The sequence below is a fragment of the Ceratotherium simum genome, chromosome 28 (assembly GCF_057802395.1).
Source record: "Ceratotherium simum simum isolate JZ-2026a chromosome 28, ASM5780239v1, whole genome shotgun sequence".
Taxonomy (NCBI): domain Eukaryota; kingdom Metazoa; phylum Chordata; class Mammalia; order Perissodactyla; family Rhinocerotidae; genus Ceratotherium; species Ceratotherium simum.
In genome coordinates, this window is record NC_141927.1 from 8,897,832 (window position 1) to 8,915,711 (window position 17,880).

Genomic DNA, 17,880 nt, shown 5'->3' on the forward strand with positions numbered 1-17,880 from the left:
CCACCAAAATACTAATTACAACCCATCACCACACACATGTACCCAATTATCCCTTTCACCCTCCTCCCTCCCCCCTTCCCCTCTGGTAACCACCAATCCAATCTCTGTCCCTATGTGTTTGTTTATTGTTGTTATTATCTACTACTTAATGAAGGAAATCATACGGTATTTGACCTTCTCCCTCTGACTTATTTCACTTTGCATTATACCCTCAATGTCCATCCATGTTGTCACAAATGGCTGGATTTCATCATTTCTTATGGCTGAGTAGTATTCCATTGTGTATATATACCACAGCTTCTTTATCCATTCGTCCCTTGATGGGCACTTAGGTTGCTTCCAAGTCTTGGCTATTGTGAATAACGCTGCAATGAACACAGGGGTGCATGTACCTTTGCAAATTGGTGTTTTCAAGTTCTTTGGATATACAAATCCCTTCTTATAACACCTTCTAACACTTGACAATTTTCTGATCTGCTTTAGAGAAGAAAAGAAAACAACCTCCTGTCAGCTATAGTTCCCATATCTGTTGTTTGCAGTGCTTTCTGCTTGCTATACAAGTTTTGAAGCACCCTATCAACACTTTGATTTTAAATGAACAAAGAACAAACATTTAACAATATTTGAAGATTGGCTCGGAAAGTTTAAAATATCAAGAATAAAAATGCATTCACTTAAAATGAGAAATCTAAAGGTAAACGAGTAGCATTCCTCACCAAATGGCGAGCAATCTGAGTTAATATGAGATGAAGAAGATACCTCAATACATTAACAGCCATTGACTGATTCCAGTGAAAAAGAAACATGTGAAGGGTTTATTTTACTTGGGGAGCAGAGTTAATGTCAATTCATGAGGTTAAAAGGAATCAGGGAAAAGAGAGAATAAGTCTGATTGAGGAGGAGGAGAGGAGGGCATTAATTATAGATTTAATTTCTGGACAGCACTGATTTTCTGACTTCACTTGTTCTTTAAGAATTAACTCCCAGTGTCTCTCCATTGACATTTATTCAGTGTATTCAGGGGCCACACAGTTGGGCGAGGCATGATTAGAAGAGGCAAACCCCTGTGTTGAAGATGATCATAAAATCCATGTGTTTGTTTGAATCCCCTCGCGTTCTCTCTTCCTTTTTTCCTTCTTCCTTTATTCCGTCCTTCCTTGAATATTTACTAAGTACCTGCCACGTGCTGGGCATTTTTCTAAGCTCTGAGGATGAAATGAGTCTCTGTCTTACGAGGCTTACAAGCTGGTAATGCTCTGACTGGGTGGGATAGTCCATGTTGAATTCATTTAGGACATCAAGCGGACAGGGAGAGCTCAGCACAGAAAGGATAAGTAATTCCGTGTCTCACTAGGATTATTACAGATAATAATGAAAGATAGACTACAGCCCGATACAGAGAGAGCTCTGGAAAAAGAACATCGCTTGTTTCATAATATAAATCAAAGAGACAAATCCCACCAATGGTCGGGATGAACAATGTCAGAGCAACATCAGAGGACCAGGGCTCAGCTTCTGACTTTCCTCTCACTCCATCAATCACTTCTAGCAAGTTCCTCTACATTTTTAAGCCTCTGTTTCCTTCTCGGTAAAAGAAGCATAATCCCATCTACGCTGTAGAGGACAATTCTGAGGATGAAAAGGGATAGCATGGATGGAAAGACTTTGTGAATTACAATAAAAATATGACATATCATCATTAGAAAGTGTGAGGTAAGTCATGTCGAGTCAAAGCTAGGAATAGAAAATGTCAAAAGAGACTCGATAACCACCTTGATTAAGTCCAATTACAGGGAATTTGAGAAAGGAGGGATTCACTTTATGTCAGAGAGGATATTTACTTTTTTCCATTTCTCATCTTCTCTTTCTACAACATTAACCACATAATATTTACTAGAAAAGCAACACACATATGTACCTCAATTTAAGAAAATGTAGTATATGAAAAATTTATATTTATAAAATGAATAGATTGTTTATTTCCAGAGGGACTCTTAATTAACAAGCTTACATGGTAAGACAAAAATTTAGTAATTTACTAAAAGCTGTTTTATATGCAACATAAAGCACAAGTGCACACATATTCTGTCACACATATATTTGATTGGTACTTGACCAAGTTTTAAACATAGCCTTAAAGCACCTATGATTTGGCTGTTTTGAAGAATAGCATTTCTGCTAGACTATTACAATTCTGATTTACAACACAGAACTGGATTTCTATCATCTCATAAAACAAATGGCCAGAATTGTATCAGCAGCATTATTCCTTAAGAGTCTATTGAAGAGCCAACCCTGCTGGCCTAGTGGTTAAAATTCGGCGCTCTCAGCGCTTCAGCTGCCTGGGTTTGGTCCCCACATCACCCGTCTGTCAGTAGCCATGCTGCGGCGGCAGCTCACATAGAGAACTAGAAGGACTTACAAGTCGAATATACAACTATGTAGTGGGGCTTTGGGAAGGGAAAAAAAAAGAGGAAGATTGGCAACAGATGTTAGCTCAGGGTGAATCTTTCCCAGCAAAAAAAAACAAAAAAACAAAAAAGGTCTATTAAAGAGTAGGCTAGAGTTAGCTACCTTCTGAAAATTTGGGGGGTTGTCATATACTGCTATTTTACTAAAAAATGCTTCTCTCCAGTTTATTACCATAATATATTCCATTTTGAGAGAGTTCTTTGTCCACTGTCATATTCCTGCCAAGCTTTCAGTAGTAAAACCTTGTTTCTGACTTGAGGCTGAGATTCGCACTTAACTCATGTAAACTGAAGCAGGGAAGCTAGCCCCTCAGACCTTGCGACTAACAGCCTTAACATTCCTCTTCTTTGGATTGTCACTTTGTGGCCTGATTGTAATATACACAGTTTAATGGTCTCATACTGAAGAGAGAAGACAAAATCACGGTTTGTGATTTATTATTTTCTAAGCAGAGACTTAGCCACTTTCAGATAACTCTTGCAAAGGCCTGATAAAGGAGCAGGAGTTCCTGGAAGCTCTTGGAGGGATATTTTGCAAATCTGTGCCTAGGCACCAGACAATTTAAAATATTGACAGAGTTTGAGGTGATTCAATGATTCTATGAAATAATTCTGCATCCTTAATTCCAGATATAATCTGCTTATTTTTTTAAAGGCTGATTTTTCTCCTTCCTCATAAGAAAAAAAAAAAAGCTTTTTGTAAGATATGCCCAATGACAAACTGTGTTTTGCTGGCTTCCTGGAAAGACCAGCTGGCAGAAAGGAGCAGAGAAAATAAAGGAAAAAAGCCACATCCGCAAACTAACTGACTCAGCTCTTCCCTGTTCGTGTTGTCATTATTGTTTTTTGTCTTCCTTTTTCAGCTGCCAGGGATTAAGAGAAAAGAAAAGAAAAGGGCCAGAAGGATGGTCTGGCAGAGGAAGTTAATATCCAGTGCTTTGATTTGTTGGAGGTCAAGCAGCTTCAACTCTTTCTACAGCAATCACTATAAAACAATAACCAGAGATGTGCTGTCACACGCCATTGTCACATGCCATTACACATCCATCATAATGCCCTTAGAGAAAACCCAGGTTTTCCTACTTTATATCGATGACCAGGTATTTGACTAGGTTTGCCCAGGAAAACATTCTGTCCAAAGAATTTCTGTCAAGAGGACTTTCATTGACAATGATCGTGCAAGAAATTTCTGCAAGTAATTTTAAAACTCCCGGCTCTGAAGTAGCCTTTCCACCATAGCACCTTGTCTAGGTCCAGCCACATGAGCCAAGCCCTCTGCACTGCTTTGCTCTCATCCTATGTGGTGGCTCAGAAGCTCTTGCTTTTTTCCTGTCAGAGAAAATATCTGAATGACAAGAATATCTTGAGTCTTAAAGGCGCAAAATGAACTGCTTATTTTTGCTTGTATTTTGGAGAAATTTTGTATTTTAAATACTTTTTAAATAGTCAAAATTCTGTACGGAAAGGGCCAGTAGACAAATCACATGGATGGCACAGAGACCTTGTGGGCTGGCAGCTCCATTTGGCCATTGTGTTTTGTTCAGAGTGGGAAAGACCTGGAGTGGCAGGGACAACTGGTTGAGACGAGAGCTCAGGAGCGGGTGGGATCTGGGTTGAAATTCCACTTCTTCCAGTTACTAACCGAAACATTTGACAACTTACTTAACCTCTCTGAGCTTCAGTTTGTTATTCTTAAGTTGACATATAACTAAAACCAACCACTTAAGTTCTGGAACTATCTACCTAAAGGGCTAACGAGATGCGGGGACAGAACACCTGCTGAGGAGATATGTCCCAATAGTACCGCATGCTTATAGCAACTGTCTAGCAAACACAATTGATTATAATTTCACCATCTTTTCTGATGGATGTTTCTCTGTGTTACTACATTGTGGGTAGTTTTGTAGTGTTTTTGAAAATTTTTAAAGTACAAGATAAAGAGCTAACATTTATGGAGTCTTAACTATATGCCCAACACTGTGGCAATAAATTATATCTCATAAAACTTTATAATAACCTTCTGAAATCAATATCTTTATCCCCATTTTACTGATGAAGAAACTGAGGGCTACAGACTTTAAACAACTTTCCTAGAATCACACAGCTAGAAAGTGCTAGAACCGTGATAGAACCACTTATGTGTGGCTAAATCACAGTGTTTTCTGCAATGTGATTTTAAACTCCATTTCCCTCTAATTGAAGTGCTTTTATTCATTCCACAAATATTTGCTGAGTTTCTTCAATATCCAAAGCATTGTTTTCCCTATATACCATTGGCAGTTATTTCAAGGACCAAGTATCTTTTTGCTTAGCAAATTGTAATTTCCTTCTCCAGAATAACAACAGTTTTTCCCTACAGTCCTGTTACAATTCAGTATTCAAGTATTTGGCAAGAATCATGTTTGCCTTATGAGCCTTAGGTTAATTACAAACTTCCTTGTTTCTCCTTCTGGTTAAATGCTTTGTCTTTCAGAAATCTTTTAATAATCAAAATATTTTCTACAGGGCCGGCCCCGTGGCTTAGCGGTTAAGTGCACGTGCTCCGCTGCTGGCAGCCCGGGTTCGGATCCTGGGCGCGCACCACTTCTCCGGCCATGCTGGGGCCGCGTCCCACATACAGCAACTGGAAGGATGTGCAGCTATGACATACAACTATCTACTGGGGCTTTGGGGGGAAAAATAAATAAATAAAATCTTTAAAAAAAAAATATTTTCTACAATGCTGTGGAACCAGGTTTGGGGTCATTTGTGTGTGTTTTTTAGAATTAAGCTTTAAATGATTATAAAAATCTCAAACATTGAATCCAATTAACTTAGATAAAAAAATTTTTTTTCAAAAAATATTATCATTACTTCCAGGGGACCCTAAATCTTGAGCTTACTTAAACAGATTCCCCTTTCTTTCATATTCTTGGCACGTCATACCAATTAGACATGCAAGTGCTGTTTTAGGACTTAAAATTCACTATGCAGGAGATAGTCTCTCCAACCCAAACCACTCTGTTTTGTTGATTTCTTTGAGTAATGGTAAGTAGCCATAAAACTTAGCTCCTATACTAGATTTTATTACATGAGCAATTTCATCATAACTACAGGGAGTGGAGAGAAAGAGAAATGCTCAAATTTTCATTTAGCTGCTTCTATTTTAGTTCTTGGAGAGTCACCATGAACTCTTCATTCTTTCCCAGATGCAATAGATCCATGATTCTGTGTATTTGAACTCTAAAGGAACTAGCACTTTTTCCTTTTCCTAATTCCCCATTCTGGATCATGACTCAAGAGGGAAATAAGACACAAAGCTGCCAACTTCAGAAATTCATTTGGTGCATCACTTCATTCCCTAAATTACTTACTACCTATGGGGCTGGCACCATGGCACAGTGGTTAAAGTTTGGCGCACTCTGCTTTGGCAGCCTGGGTTCGCAGGTTTGGATCCTAGGTGCAGACATACACCACACGTCAGCCATGTTGTGGTGGTGACCCACATACAAAATAGAGGAAGTTGGCATGGATGTTAGCTTAGAGCTAATCTTCCTCAAGCGAAAACAAAAAAGAAAAGAGGAAGATTGGCAACAGATGTTAGCTCAGGGCCAGTCTGCCTCAGGAAAAAAAATTACTACTTTCAGTCGATGGATGATAGGAATCATCATTTCTCTAGTGCATGAGGTAGACTTTGCAAAATAGAAGTGGCTCATAAATCTCCTTGGTGGTTAATCAAAGATGCGTTTGGTTATTACTGAGGAGTTCAGTCACTCATGTAGTCATCATTTCTTACACGCTCCTTATTTAACTGCTATTGTATTGTGTTGAGACCTCTTTAGAAGCAGAATAGCTTCCTTTAGCACTTTGGGACAGGCCTACCTGACTCAATCAACTAACAAGAAACTTTGCAGCATTATGATGGTGAGGAGCAGATTTCCAGTGGATGGGCCTTAACGTTAGTTGTATCATTGTCAGTTTTCGTTTAAATCAAGCTGCACACTTGATGACTGAGAGGAGCCAGTGTTTCTATTTAAGAATGTGAATGGCATTTCAGTATTAAATTTCAGTTTGTTTGTACTCTGCTCATAGTTTAAGACTATAAGCCTTCTGGAAAGACTGTATGTATTTCTGAATGTTTCTATTTTGCTCAGTAGGTAATGGTGACATGGAAATTTTAGCTGTCCTGATGGAGAGAGGATGCCTTCCCACCATTTCACATAGTTATGTGCATTCCTGACAGGCCCAAAATGTTTACTGTGATTCTAATCCCTAGGAAAGGATATTCAGTATTGACTCATTTTATAGGGTGGTTAGGTTCTGTCAGGATGCAGGTAACTTACATAATATTTTAAATAAACTGGTGCAGTTTAGTTTTAAACATTATTTTATCTTTTTCTTTAAAGAAAGATTCCTCTTAAAGTCAACCACTGAAGATTCATGAAAGTATAGCTGTTCTCTTTAGAAAGGGGAAGGAGGCACATGGGAACCCGTCCCCTCACACCACCCTAGCCTCTCAGTCCCTGAGGCTCTTCTAGAAAACTCCTAAATCTATTTAGAGGACATATTTCTAAAATCCTGTCCCACAGTAACTGATGGATAATTAGATTGAGAAAAAAGGTCATTCTAATATATGTTCCCCCTCAGCCTAGATTTCATAGAGAGGACTTGTTTAATTACAGGCCCCCTGGAAGTGCTAACGATTTAACGATTTATGAGATTGCTTAGCCTCTCTTTCCCTGACCTGATATTCTTTGGGCATTTCCAGTCTAAAAAGCCAATGTTCTGCTTTGTAGCATTGTTGAGAGAAGCCTGGAAAGAGTGAATGATTTGTTCTTCATGCAGCTGGTAAAGAAGAAATGCCAAAAGTTCTACAGAGCCTGTAAGGAAACTCTTTCTTTAAAGCTTTTTGAGGGTGGTTTTGAAGGAAAAGGCATTCCAAATACTCCACTTGCTTTCAATGACATGGTTTGTCTGTCACTGGAGATAAACTTTCCTCTCTCCTCAGGCTAGAAAATGGGCTTCATGTGCTAAAATTGTTGCAGGAATCCTCGGAACTGCCATGGAGTCACTCTGAGACCGTGCACTGCTGATGCAAAGTCCAGGAGGGCTTCTATCTTCTCTGTGATGTAGTTCGTGAAAGACACATAATAATATATGAACTCATTACACCAAGGATTTTGTAAAATAGTTATGGTGGTAATTATTCCCATCATTAGCTAATGACTCTTTTTTGTAGGCTGAATCCAGTAAAGGCATTAGAAAGCTCTTAGTAGAACTTTTTACTTTTGGATGTATGATTTAAGATGTGTATTTATTTTTCCCATTGGCAGCAACCACTCAGCTATGTATCCTTATCTAATATTTATACTTCAACCTTTGCCCCAGATGAACCAGGCTTGTTTAGTTCTACATTCTAAACTTTCTCTTTTTCTTCATATTCAGATTGGTTTCATCTCCACGTGTATGTTCTGCTTTTGAAGTTTTATCTTAAATTCCACCTTCTCTATGAAGTGTCTGATACTCCCCACAGACTTTCTTGGAGAACATTCATTGCAGAACTTAACTGTTTTCAATTTAGCACCTTATGAATTTCTACCTGCTTGCTGTTTGGTTGTTTTACATGTGCAAGCTTTGGCTCCACTCACCCAAGTCTCCTTTTACTCAAAAAGCAAGTCCTATACCATATGTGGTAAACATACAAATATGTACATATATATATACACCTACATATATACGTGTATATGTATGTATTCATCTATGTACATGTAGCACATAATATTGCACCAGGAACAGAGTAGGTATCCAAGTATTTGGATTAAATTGAACCGAATAAAATTAAAAACTGTACCAGTTATGTCAATTAATAAGAAAAATAGCTTACTTTAATAATTTACCATCTCCTAAAAGAGACAGTAAATTGGAAAGCTGAAGGTCGAGACCTAGTTTTCATTCTTTCACTGTTCTTATTCTATAAAAAATTTAAAGTTGACTATAATGATTTCACCTATCAAATTATACAAAATTCACTTTGAAGTTTTTCACCAAAATACTTGTCATTTTTCAAAAAGCTTAGTAAATAAGCAATGAGCATACTTGTTCTTTCCTAAAAATAAATTCTTTTAATAACAAACCTCTGAGCCTAGGTAAAGATTTAGGCAGGAGATATATGAGTTAGAAAAATAATAATCGGTTGAGAGGTGAAAAGTGAATAGCAAGTGAAAGTGGGGAGTTGGGAAGCTCTTGAGCATTATAAATAAGGATACGTGCATGATTACAGGAGAGAATGTGTATGTTGTTAGCACAGCTTTTATTTAACCGGCATATCCCAGCCAGAACTATTCTTATCTCTATATGCTTTCCTCTGTGCTCTCATAGCACCTTCTTTAACCTTGTAAAATAGCACTTACTATGCTTTTAAATTCCTTCGTTACCTATCTGTCTCTCCCACTAGACCATATACACCTCTAGGAAAGGCACTGTGGTTTGTTTGTATATTTTATCCTTAATGCCTAGCACAGTGCCTTTGACTTAGAAGATATACAAGTAAACATCGTAAGTAATAAATGAGCAAATAATTTAAAGAATAAAGGAAGGAAGAGAGGAACATAAAGGTATGAGAAGATATTCCTAGTAAAACTGATCCCTCCTAAGCTATCAGCTATGCCAAGTTCTTTAATTCCAAAAAATTCATGCATTTCTCCAAATATAGAGGAAGCAGAAAGATATTAATATGTTAAAATATGATGAAGTCTTTTGTAAACTGGGAACTTTGTTCCCAGATTCCATTTTTAATTCATATTATTGTAATGGTCTCTTCAAAGAAAGTGCTCTAGCATTTCCAAAAAATAGTGAAGCTTGAACAGAATTAAAATCTCTTAAAAAAATATTTTTGTAACACCTTTATGTCACGTCTTTTGTCACAGGAAGAGCAGGTCTATTGATTCAAGTTATTCTTATGTAGAGTTCTACCTAAGTATAGAAAATGTGTCCAAAAACTCTCAAGGTATTTTTATACCTTTACATAATGAACACCATGAAAGAAGTCATCCTACAGATTTGCCTCTTGAAAATTTTCACTGCTGAGATTCTGAGAAACGTTCCCAACATAACTAACCTTAGACGCAATCAACACAGCAGCACCAAAAATCACATGAAACAAGTTGCTCCTCAGAAATAGGTATAATGAATATTACTGCTGCTGCCATTGCTGGCATCTGCTGTAAAGTTAAATTCCTAAAGTTGTTTTTAAACCTGGGATGGACTTTACTGCCGGAGAAAAATGATATTACATTATATAAAATTGTCATTCTTATAGGAGAATGCTTTTCCTATCCAGGTTACACTATTCTCCAAAATGACAAATACTTTTGCCATTTGACTTGGGGTGGTGTGTTTACACTGTATCCTTTTTCTAAGTATTAACAATAGACTCGTCAAAAAAAAAAATGCATGCTTAATGGCAACCCTAAAACCAAATCTATGAAATCACAGCACAAATATTCTAACAGATGATTCTGCACACATTCTATATTCTATGTGAAGTCCTCACCGTGAAAGGAGTGTCTGAAGAGGTAGGGTGTTACAAGATTGTTTTTCAAGCAGCCTCACAGAGAGACACTACCTTGATGAATTTTCCACAGTCTAAAATTTGATGCATGGCCCTGCAGGCTCAGAAACTTGATCTATCAGGAAAGCTGGAGCAAATTCACATCTCAGAGGTGGACTTACAACTCAAAGAGCACAAAACACTGAAGACCGACATCAAGATCAAATATATTAATTTACAATGAGACCCACAAATGTCAGATGGACTACAACACTCCTGGGGGCAAGCCAGCACATTCTCTCTCTGTGGACAGATCTAGATGGAGAGCCAAATCATGATCAGGAGGTTCCTTGGTGATGAAAAAGTAGAGCAAAGGAAATACATTAAATCAATCAAATGCAAGACTAGACTGCAGATTCTAGTTCCACTACTTCTTGATGTACCCTGATATTTCACACTAGAGGTAGGGGACCCACCAGACTCACCAAGCAGCTGTGTGCACCTCTCTGGGGCGGCATTGACTGGGAACTGCAGACTCGCCTGTGTGGCTAATTAATCCCTCTTCTGACTGACATATTTTTCCTTTAGATATGCTAATATCTAATTTTGGGAGACAATCAGTTACCCTAAGATAACGTCTCCTCTTTGCCAGTGCTGTTTAAACATATCATCAGATTCATTCTTCTTTTCCTCTTCTTTTTATGTATTTCTTATTGTCACTCTTTCTTTTCTATCCACATCACCACCACCAAACAAGTCTAGGTCCTCATTTCCTATGGACAGGGGCCTAACTTGTGTACCTACTTCAAACCTGTCCCATTGCCCAATTCCAGAGATCACTACTGTATAAATCTACCCAAAATTAGGGTTTTAGACATATCTTTGCCAATTTCCCACCTTCACTCAAAAACTGTCAGTGACTCCAACTTCCTCCAAAGTTAAGTTCAAATTGCTTGGCCTGCCATTCAAATTCTTTTATATCTGTGCCCAATTATTATCATTTTTCTACTGCATGAAACTTCTACTCCAGTTAAATCTACTATCTCTTAATATTCTGTGTGCACCCCTAAATCCAAGCCTCTGCTCATTCCTGGGGTGAACTCAAGGTCTGCCTCCTCCATAAAGATATCTCTGAAAGTCTAAATCTGAAATTGACCTTTCCATTCTTTAGATTCATTTGGTATTTAGTGTATCTGAAAAGCATTCTATGGAGATATACTATCTCCTCAATTAGAATAAACTACTTAAAGGTGGGAACCACACATTTTGGCTTTGTTATATGCTGTTTCTTCAGTGCCCTGAAATCAGGTGCTTAGAACTGGCCCTGTCCAAGTAGGCAAAACTAATGAACTTTCCTCAGAGCCTAAGATAGAACTGAAAAGTTTTACCCTTAGCAGAAGAGAACTGCTGCCTCTTGAGGTGTCCTTGGGATATTAGTAGTTCATGGCTTCTTCTAGACCCTTGGAGGGTTTCATCAAATCAGTGCTCTCCCCCACATCCTCATTTGCTCTCTACACTTTTGATATTACAGTTGAAAACACTTTCAACTCCTGTTAATCTCACTGTCAGTCTCAAAGTATAGTGCTAGCTTTAAAAATAGACTGGACCTCTGATATATAGAGATTATAATCAGGACATTTAACAGCAAGAAGGATACAGGAGCTAGTTATATAGAAAAGCATAACAAATAGCTCCCTTCAATATGATGGTGAAGTTGATAAAAGTCTTGGGTACAAAAGATGAAAATGCAAATTTGTAAGGTTTATTGGAATAGCAAAGGGATCAAGAAGGAAATAATCTTGAGTTATTCTAGCTACCATTTAGCTTTTCAACATTCTTGTTGTGGACTAAAACAAGAATGTGGTCTTGTGGTCTCAAGCCTGACTGGAAAGTACTTTAAAAAAGACCACCCTCCATTGGTCTAATACAATGAGCTGATTTGCAATAGTATTCAGGAGGACACAGTTTCTTTTATTTTATAACAAAGCACTGCTGCTCATGGGAAGGACATCCAGAATGTTGTCAACAGAGTGTTCTGTGATTATGAAAGACATGAAAATACACACATCATCTCATATTTCATAGAATTTGGCAACTCCACATCAGAAATGTTGGGGAACAGTCTGGCTAAGTCTTGAAACTAGGAATGAGAAACCTAATTCAAAGTGGAATGAAGGTGATAATCTTTCCTAGGAAGGAGGAAATTGCTAGATTAAACAAAGATAATTAAGCCTGATTAGTTAAGTATAAAAATATAAACAAAATAAAAACAGTTTAATTGTAGTAAATAAAAGAAAAAGTTATGTTAAAATGGAGAAAGTAATAATTTCCTGGGCAATGAAGAATTAATTCTTAGAGGTAGGAGATCAAGAAAGAGTTTGTAAGGTACTAGATTGTTCTCCTAATATTAAAATAAAATTGGAAACTAATTATGCTTACACTGGATAAAAATTATAATAACATATTCTATTGTTTAATATATAGATTAATGCAAGATATTGGAAGGGAGAATTTTGTTAAATAGATTTAACATTAACAAAAACAAAACAAAATTTTTAAAAACTTTATGTTCCTGGGAAAAGTGTTTTTTATTAGTAAGTGTTGATTTCTTTCTTTCTTCTTTGGGACATAATCCTACAATTCTAATATTTCTTAACACAGACTCATAAAAGTGGACAGAAACATGGAAGCCATTTCATATATTCCCATGACTTCCCAGCATAAGCTCACTGAGATCAAGCTAAAGAGGGATGATGGTTTCTCATTATTTGTAAATATGTGCAAAAAGGAGCTTCCATAGATTCCTCGAAAACCTTTGTCAATCTACAAAAAATGTGGATTTTTTAGCCAATATTTCACATTTTTACCTATGGTAATTCTCATAGTACATAGACAAGATTTGACTATGAAGTAATGAGCTTGTAGGCTGCCCATGAGAGCAATTTTTTTATCATCTTATGATCATATAATCCATTTAGTCTTATATCTAGAAATACGCTTTTTGTGTTAAAATCTAGTTTCCTACGTTTGCTGTTTTTTTAAACAAAATATTCCATTTACCAACACAGGATATGTCGCATTTAAAGAGTTATACCTGTTCCGAAGCAGAGCTGGTGGGAGAAGGATTAATACTGCCTATGTCCTCCAGAGCCCATCTTCCTTGTGAGACTCTCATCCCAGCCTTTAGATTTTCCTCACTTTGAATGAGTACATACATTCCTCACTTTGCCTAAGAACAATCTTCCTCGGGAAAAATGTAGTCACTATCTACCTCACACATCAAAAATGATTTTCTAACCTTCACTCAACTTTCCATGTACCTACAGAGTAACCTAGATTTTAACATGAATTATTCCACAAACTGAAAAATGTAGGAACACAGATTTTAAGAAGGCAAGCTTTCTCTTCTAAGTGCTTTGTTTTGGATTACATTCTTTAATTATTTGATAGTATATTTTGATTCTGAACATTTAAGTTACTTTAGAGGTACTTTGGGCTCTAAAATATTCATGCTTGCCTGCTGATTTTCAAGCCAGAAATTAATCAAAAGACCATAAGAAATTAAAATGTCACCTTGAAGCTCACCATAAGAATTGTTTTTATTGTAGAGAATATTAATCCAATAGAATGTAAATGGTTCTACAACCTTTAAAGTCTGGGGTTAAAATTATTGTTTCTCATTTGGTCTCACACTTTAATTTCTTCTAAGAAACATGGATGGATGTACCTGGTCGCACACATATAAAATTTGTTAATTCATGTTCCTATCCTCTTAGAATCAATTTTTTACAAATTGCTCAAAGCAACAACAATTCCATCAGGAAAACACATGCCATCAATCTTAATATTTGACAACTTGTGCTTTATTTTATAATCAAATGATTAATCTTGGTAAAAGGAAAGTTGTGAAAAACAAAACCTTCAAATCTTCTCTTTCTAATAATTATTTTACATATAACTAAAGATTTGATTTAAAAATCATAAAAATTCAAGTACCTGTTAGAGGACAATTGAAGTGTGATCAGTAATTGAAGCCTCTAAAACTATGGCTTGTCAAGTGAAATGTTTAAAATTTTAAAATATTTATTAATAGAAAAAAATATATTTAATAGTGTGTTTCTGTTAATCTATTTTGCAATGATACCTTGATTTTATTAACCCAGACATTTACACAGCAAACTAATTTTCTTTTTTATGAAGCCACGAAGCGAGTCAATAAACATTTTCTAAATGGAGAAGTTTACAAAGTATTTTGAGGTGGTCCATAAAAAAAACATGCAACATTGTCTTGGATTATGGATCAAACGATAGTTAAACTCAACTGGAAACAAGAGAGCGTGACCATAACCATACCTTGTCCTTGGGTTACTCCATAAAACTCAGCTGCTATCCTGGCAGCTTCCTTGCGGTTGCCTTTCACAATGTAGAAGTGACTGAGGATGGCAAGGCTGATTTTCACAAAAAGCTTAAAACAGAAAAGTGAAAGTATCGTAAAGTAGACATTGGATAACTGTTGAGCAAATGGTCGGCTTTCTTCTAACACCGACATTGCTGCACCACAATCCGCGCTGGCCTTCAGCTAGATCCAAGGCTCAAATGTGCCTGGCTCCAGGCCGGGATGCTCTGAACAGCTGGTCCTGAGGAAAGAAAATATCAGCTGGTAATGATGCCTCCAGCTCAAAATATTTATACTGTCCATAAAAGTTCTCTGCAAACTCCTATTGGTCTGACAATATTCCATGGAAGCAACTGCACCACGTGCCCCACTGCAAGATTCCTGACTTTCCGTTCTCCGTATAAAATGACACCCCACCTCTGCTCTGAATTTCAAAATGTAGGTATTGAAATTTATATACAGATTATTTGCTTTTTTGGTATCTAATGATCATAAACACTTGGAAGATTTTGTGTATGGGGTTTCTGTTGTTACTGTAAATGATATTCATAAGAGCAAGGTAAAATTAAGTTCATCAATTGAAGTATTTAAAGTGGTCCTATTTGTAGACCATGAACTAACTCATTAAATAGTCCATGATTTGATGATCTTAAAGACTACTCATCAAATTAGCCAATTATGCTTTCACTGTTGTCATAAAAAAAAATTTTTTTATAAATGGATAGACTGGAAAACCATAGAGTAATAACTTTAGACTATTTATTCACCCAGTGAACACTTTTTAAGTATCTACTATGTGTCAAACACTTTGCTGGATGCTGGAGAGACAAAGAATGTAAATGTCCCTGCCACGGGGTCTCATAGTCTGGAGCAGGAAACAGACAAGACATCAGATAAAGACAGGGTATCATGGGAGCACAATGAGGAAGGGCCCCATCCTGGTAGGGAAGAGGCTTTCCTGAGGAGGTGGCATATCCAAAGAATTATCAAGTCAACATAAGAGCTTCATGTAGACTATCAAAAACTAAGCAAAACAATGTACTTTTTAGGTCTATAATCTTTGTTAACCCCAATCTGATTTAATTAATGAATTAAATGCAACTGTCCATAAGGGCATCCTTAGGCAAACTAAATTTTTAAAAGAGAAATAGAGTAAATTATTAAGAACAATAATGTAGGGTGGCAATATTTCGGCACTTAAACCAAAAATAATATGTCAAATAGCAAAATGACATATTATACAGGGAGCTTATTTATACATTTATATGACCAGGTTTGGGGCCTGCTAATTGTTGTATTGCTTTCCAGTTCTCCTGAGAAGCTCCAAAATAACAAATGATAACAAAGATGTAAGAAAATAGAAGTGGCTGTTCTTGGAATAAAGGAGCATATCAATGACTGGTCATGTTGGTAAGTGTTGTGCGCTTATCCGCCTTCCTGTTCACTTTTTATGCTGTATATCTTTTCTGATTGGGCTGACTTGCATGCAACATTCCTAAGACAAAGGAGACATTACTGTAAAATAATGTGTCAAATAAAACAGGCTTCTTCTTTCTTCAATGACTGAGTGGCTCCTGGAAAAATAAAGTAGGTCAATACATTAGAAAGAAAATACTGAGCTCTTTATGAAAATGGGCTTTGGTCTGGTTCTCACAGGCAGAGAACTAGACTGAGTGGCTATGAGTTGGACCTAGTGTGCCATTTCATACGTGCTTTGGGAATCAACGAAAATTAACTTCAAAGTGTTGAAGACAGAGCAACTGGATGTTCCTCTCTTTCACCAGTGGTGAGAGGGGTCAGTTAACAATTACATGACGATCCCCCTCCTGTGAGTCCTCCCTCTGGCATGGGGATGCATGACCACACACTGGAGAGGCATGCCCCGGGGACAGCTGGGCCATCACAATGCTCTGAGTCACTGCACTGACTTCCACTTCGGGCAGGGCTTTAGAATCAGAAATAAAACCCACCTAAGTCACATCTAAATGTCTAAGGTTTCACTCTTTCCCCTTTACCAGTAAATGCTATTATAAATAATTATCTCCACATCAGCTCATGAGGGACCTGGATTCTTTTGGGTTGAGGAACACTTTTATTTCAATAAGGCTGCTATCATTGGGGCATTAAGTTTAAATCACTATAGTTCTACTAGTAAAAAAATATGACCATGCAGTATTTAGGATTTTATGTCAAGATGTCAGGTTTTATTTGAATGAGTTCCTCAATTCCCACCTCTATTTTCTGTGTAGGTATATACTCTCCTTCGGTAACTTTTACCACCTCTAATTCTATTAATCAATAAATTAAAATTAAGGCTAAATAAAGTAACTTGCGGTAAGTGAACTCACCAAAAATAAACTAGATGTATTTTTCACATTATAGACCCTTCCAAATAACACCATCAATAACTTTATTAATATTTAAAAGACACATGAAAAGTATTCTGTACCTATTTTCCTGGCATTACATTTTCTTAAAAAATAAAATATTGATTAGCAACTTAAGTGATTTATTGAGATGAATATTTTTATAATTTACCATGTTGAGAGGATGTGGTAAATATTTTTATAATTTACTATGCTGAGAGGATGTGGTAAAGGGATTTGTTTGATTAGCCAGTATATCCCAACCATCCTAATCTTACTAGTTTCAATCAATCCATCCATCCACCAATCAAACCAAAACTGAGCTCAACAATTGTGTTAGTAGAATGGGTGATGTGAGAGAAGTTAAAAACACAGGAAGAAATGATTTATTGCGAGTCCACTATATGCTACATGTTTTACATCTATCTTCTCATTTACTATCTTATTCTATCACAGAGGGGTGAGATAGAATTAGAATTATTATTTACATTTTAAAGACGAAGAAAGTTGGGTTCAGAAAGCTTTAGTGACCTATAAAAGTTCATTGTGAGCAACAGTTCTGACTAAAATAGATGCTCAAGTTAACACTCGTATTTTCTATTTTTAAGCAGTTACAATCTGAATGAGCAAACACGATTTATGCATGCAGAGATGGAGACAGAGTCACACAGATTCACACACACACAGTGAAGAGACCAGTATAAGATTGTATTTGATCAGCTACCTAAATTAGTAGGGCAGGCTATATACGCTCTGATTAAATGAGATGAAATCTTGTGTTTGCTCAACAAATGGGAATAAAAGAAAAGGGGAATGTTCCATGACTGGGTGAATAGTTTTCGATTATTCAAAGCTAAGAGTTTGTGAGTAGCCCCCATAAAAATTATAGAGAGGGAGCAGATAGAGGGGCCAAAGAATCAGGTAGTTGAGGGTTAATACATTAAAAACTTTGAGTGTTCAAGACGGTCAAATGACTAAGAACAAAAAGAACAGGGATAAAGAGAAGGATATTAGGTCTGGCCAGAAGGTGTTCACTGGTGACTTTCAACTCAGTATTTTAAGAAGATAATGGAGGGACCGGCCTTGTGGCTTAGCGGTTAAGTGCGCGCGCTCCGCTAC

The 17,880-nt window shown here is 36.8% G+C and overlaps 1 protein-coding gene across 1 annotated transcript in view; it reads right to left on the minus strand.

Moving 5' to 3' along the window:
• ASB5 (ankyrin repeat and SOCS box containing 5) overlaps nt 1–17,880 on the minus strand; it is a 73,557-nt gene that overhangs the window by 36,642 nt on the left and 19,035 nt on the right. The window contains exon 2 of the mRNA XM_087418315.1: nt 14,353–14,636. Coding sequence (XP_087274441.1) covers nt 14,353–14,548 — 196 coding nt within the window. The 5' untranslated portion in view covers nt 14,549–14,636. The remainder of the gene's footprint in view (nt 1–14,352; nt 14,637–17,880) is intronic.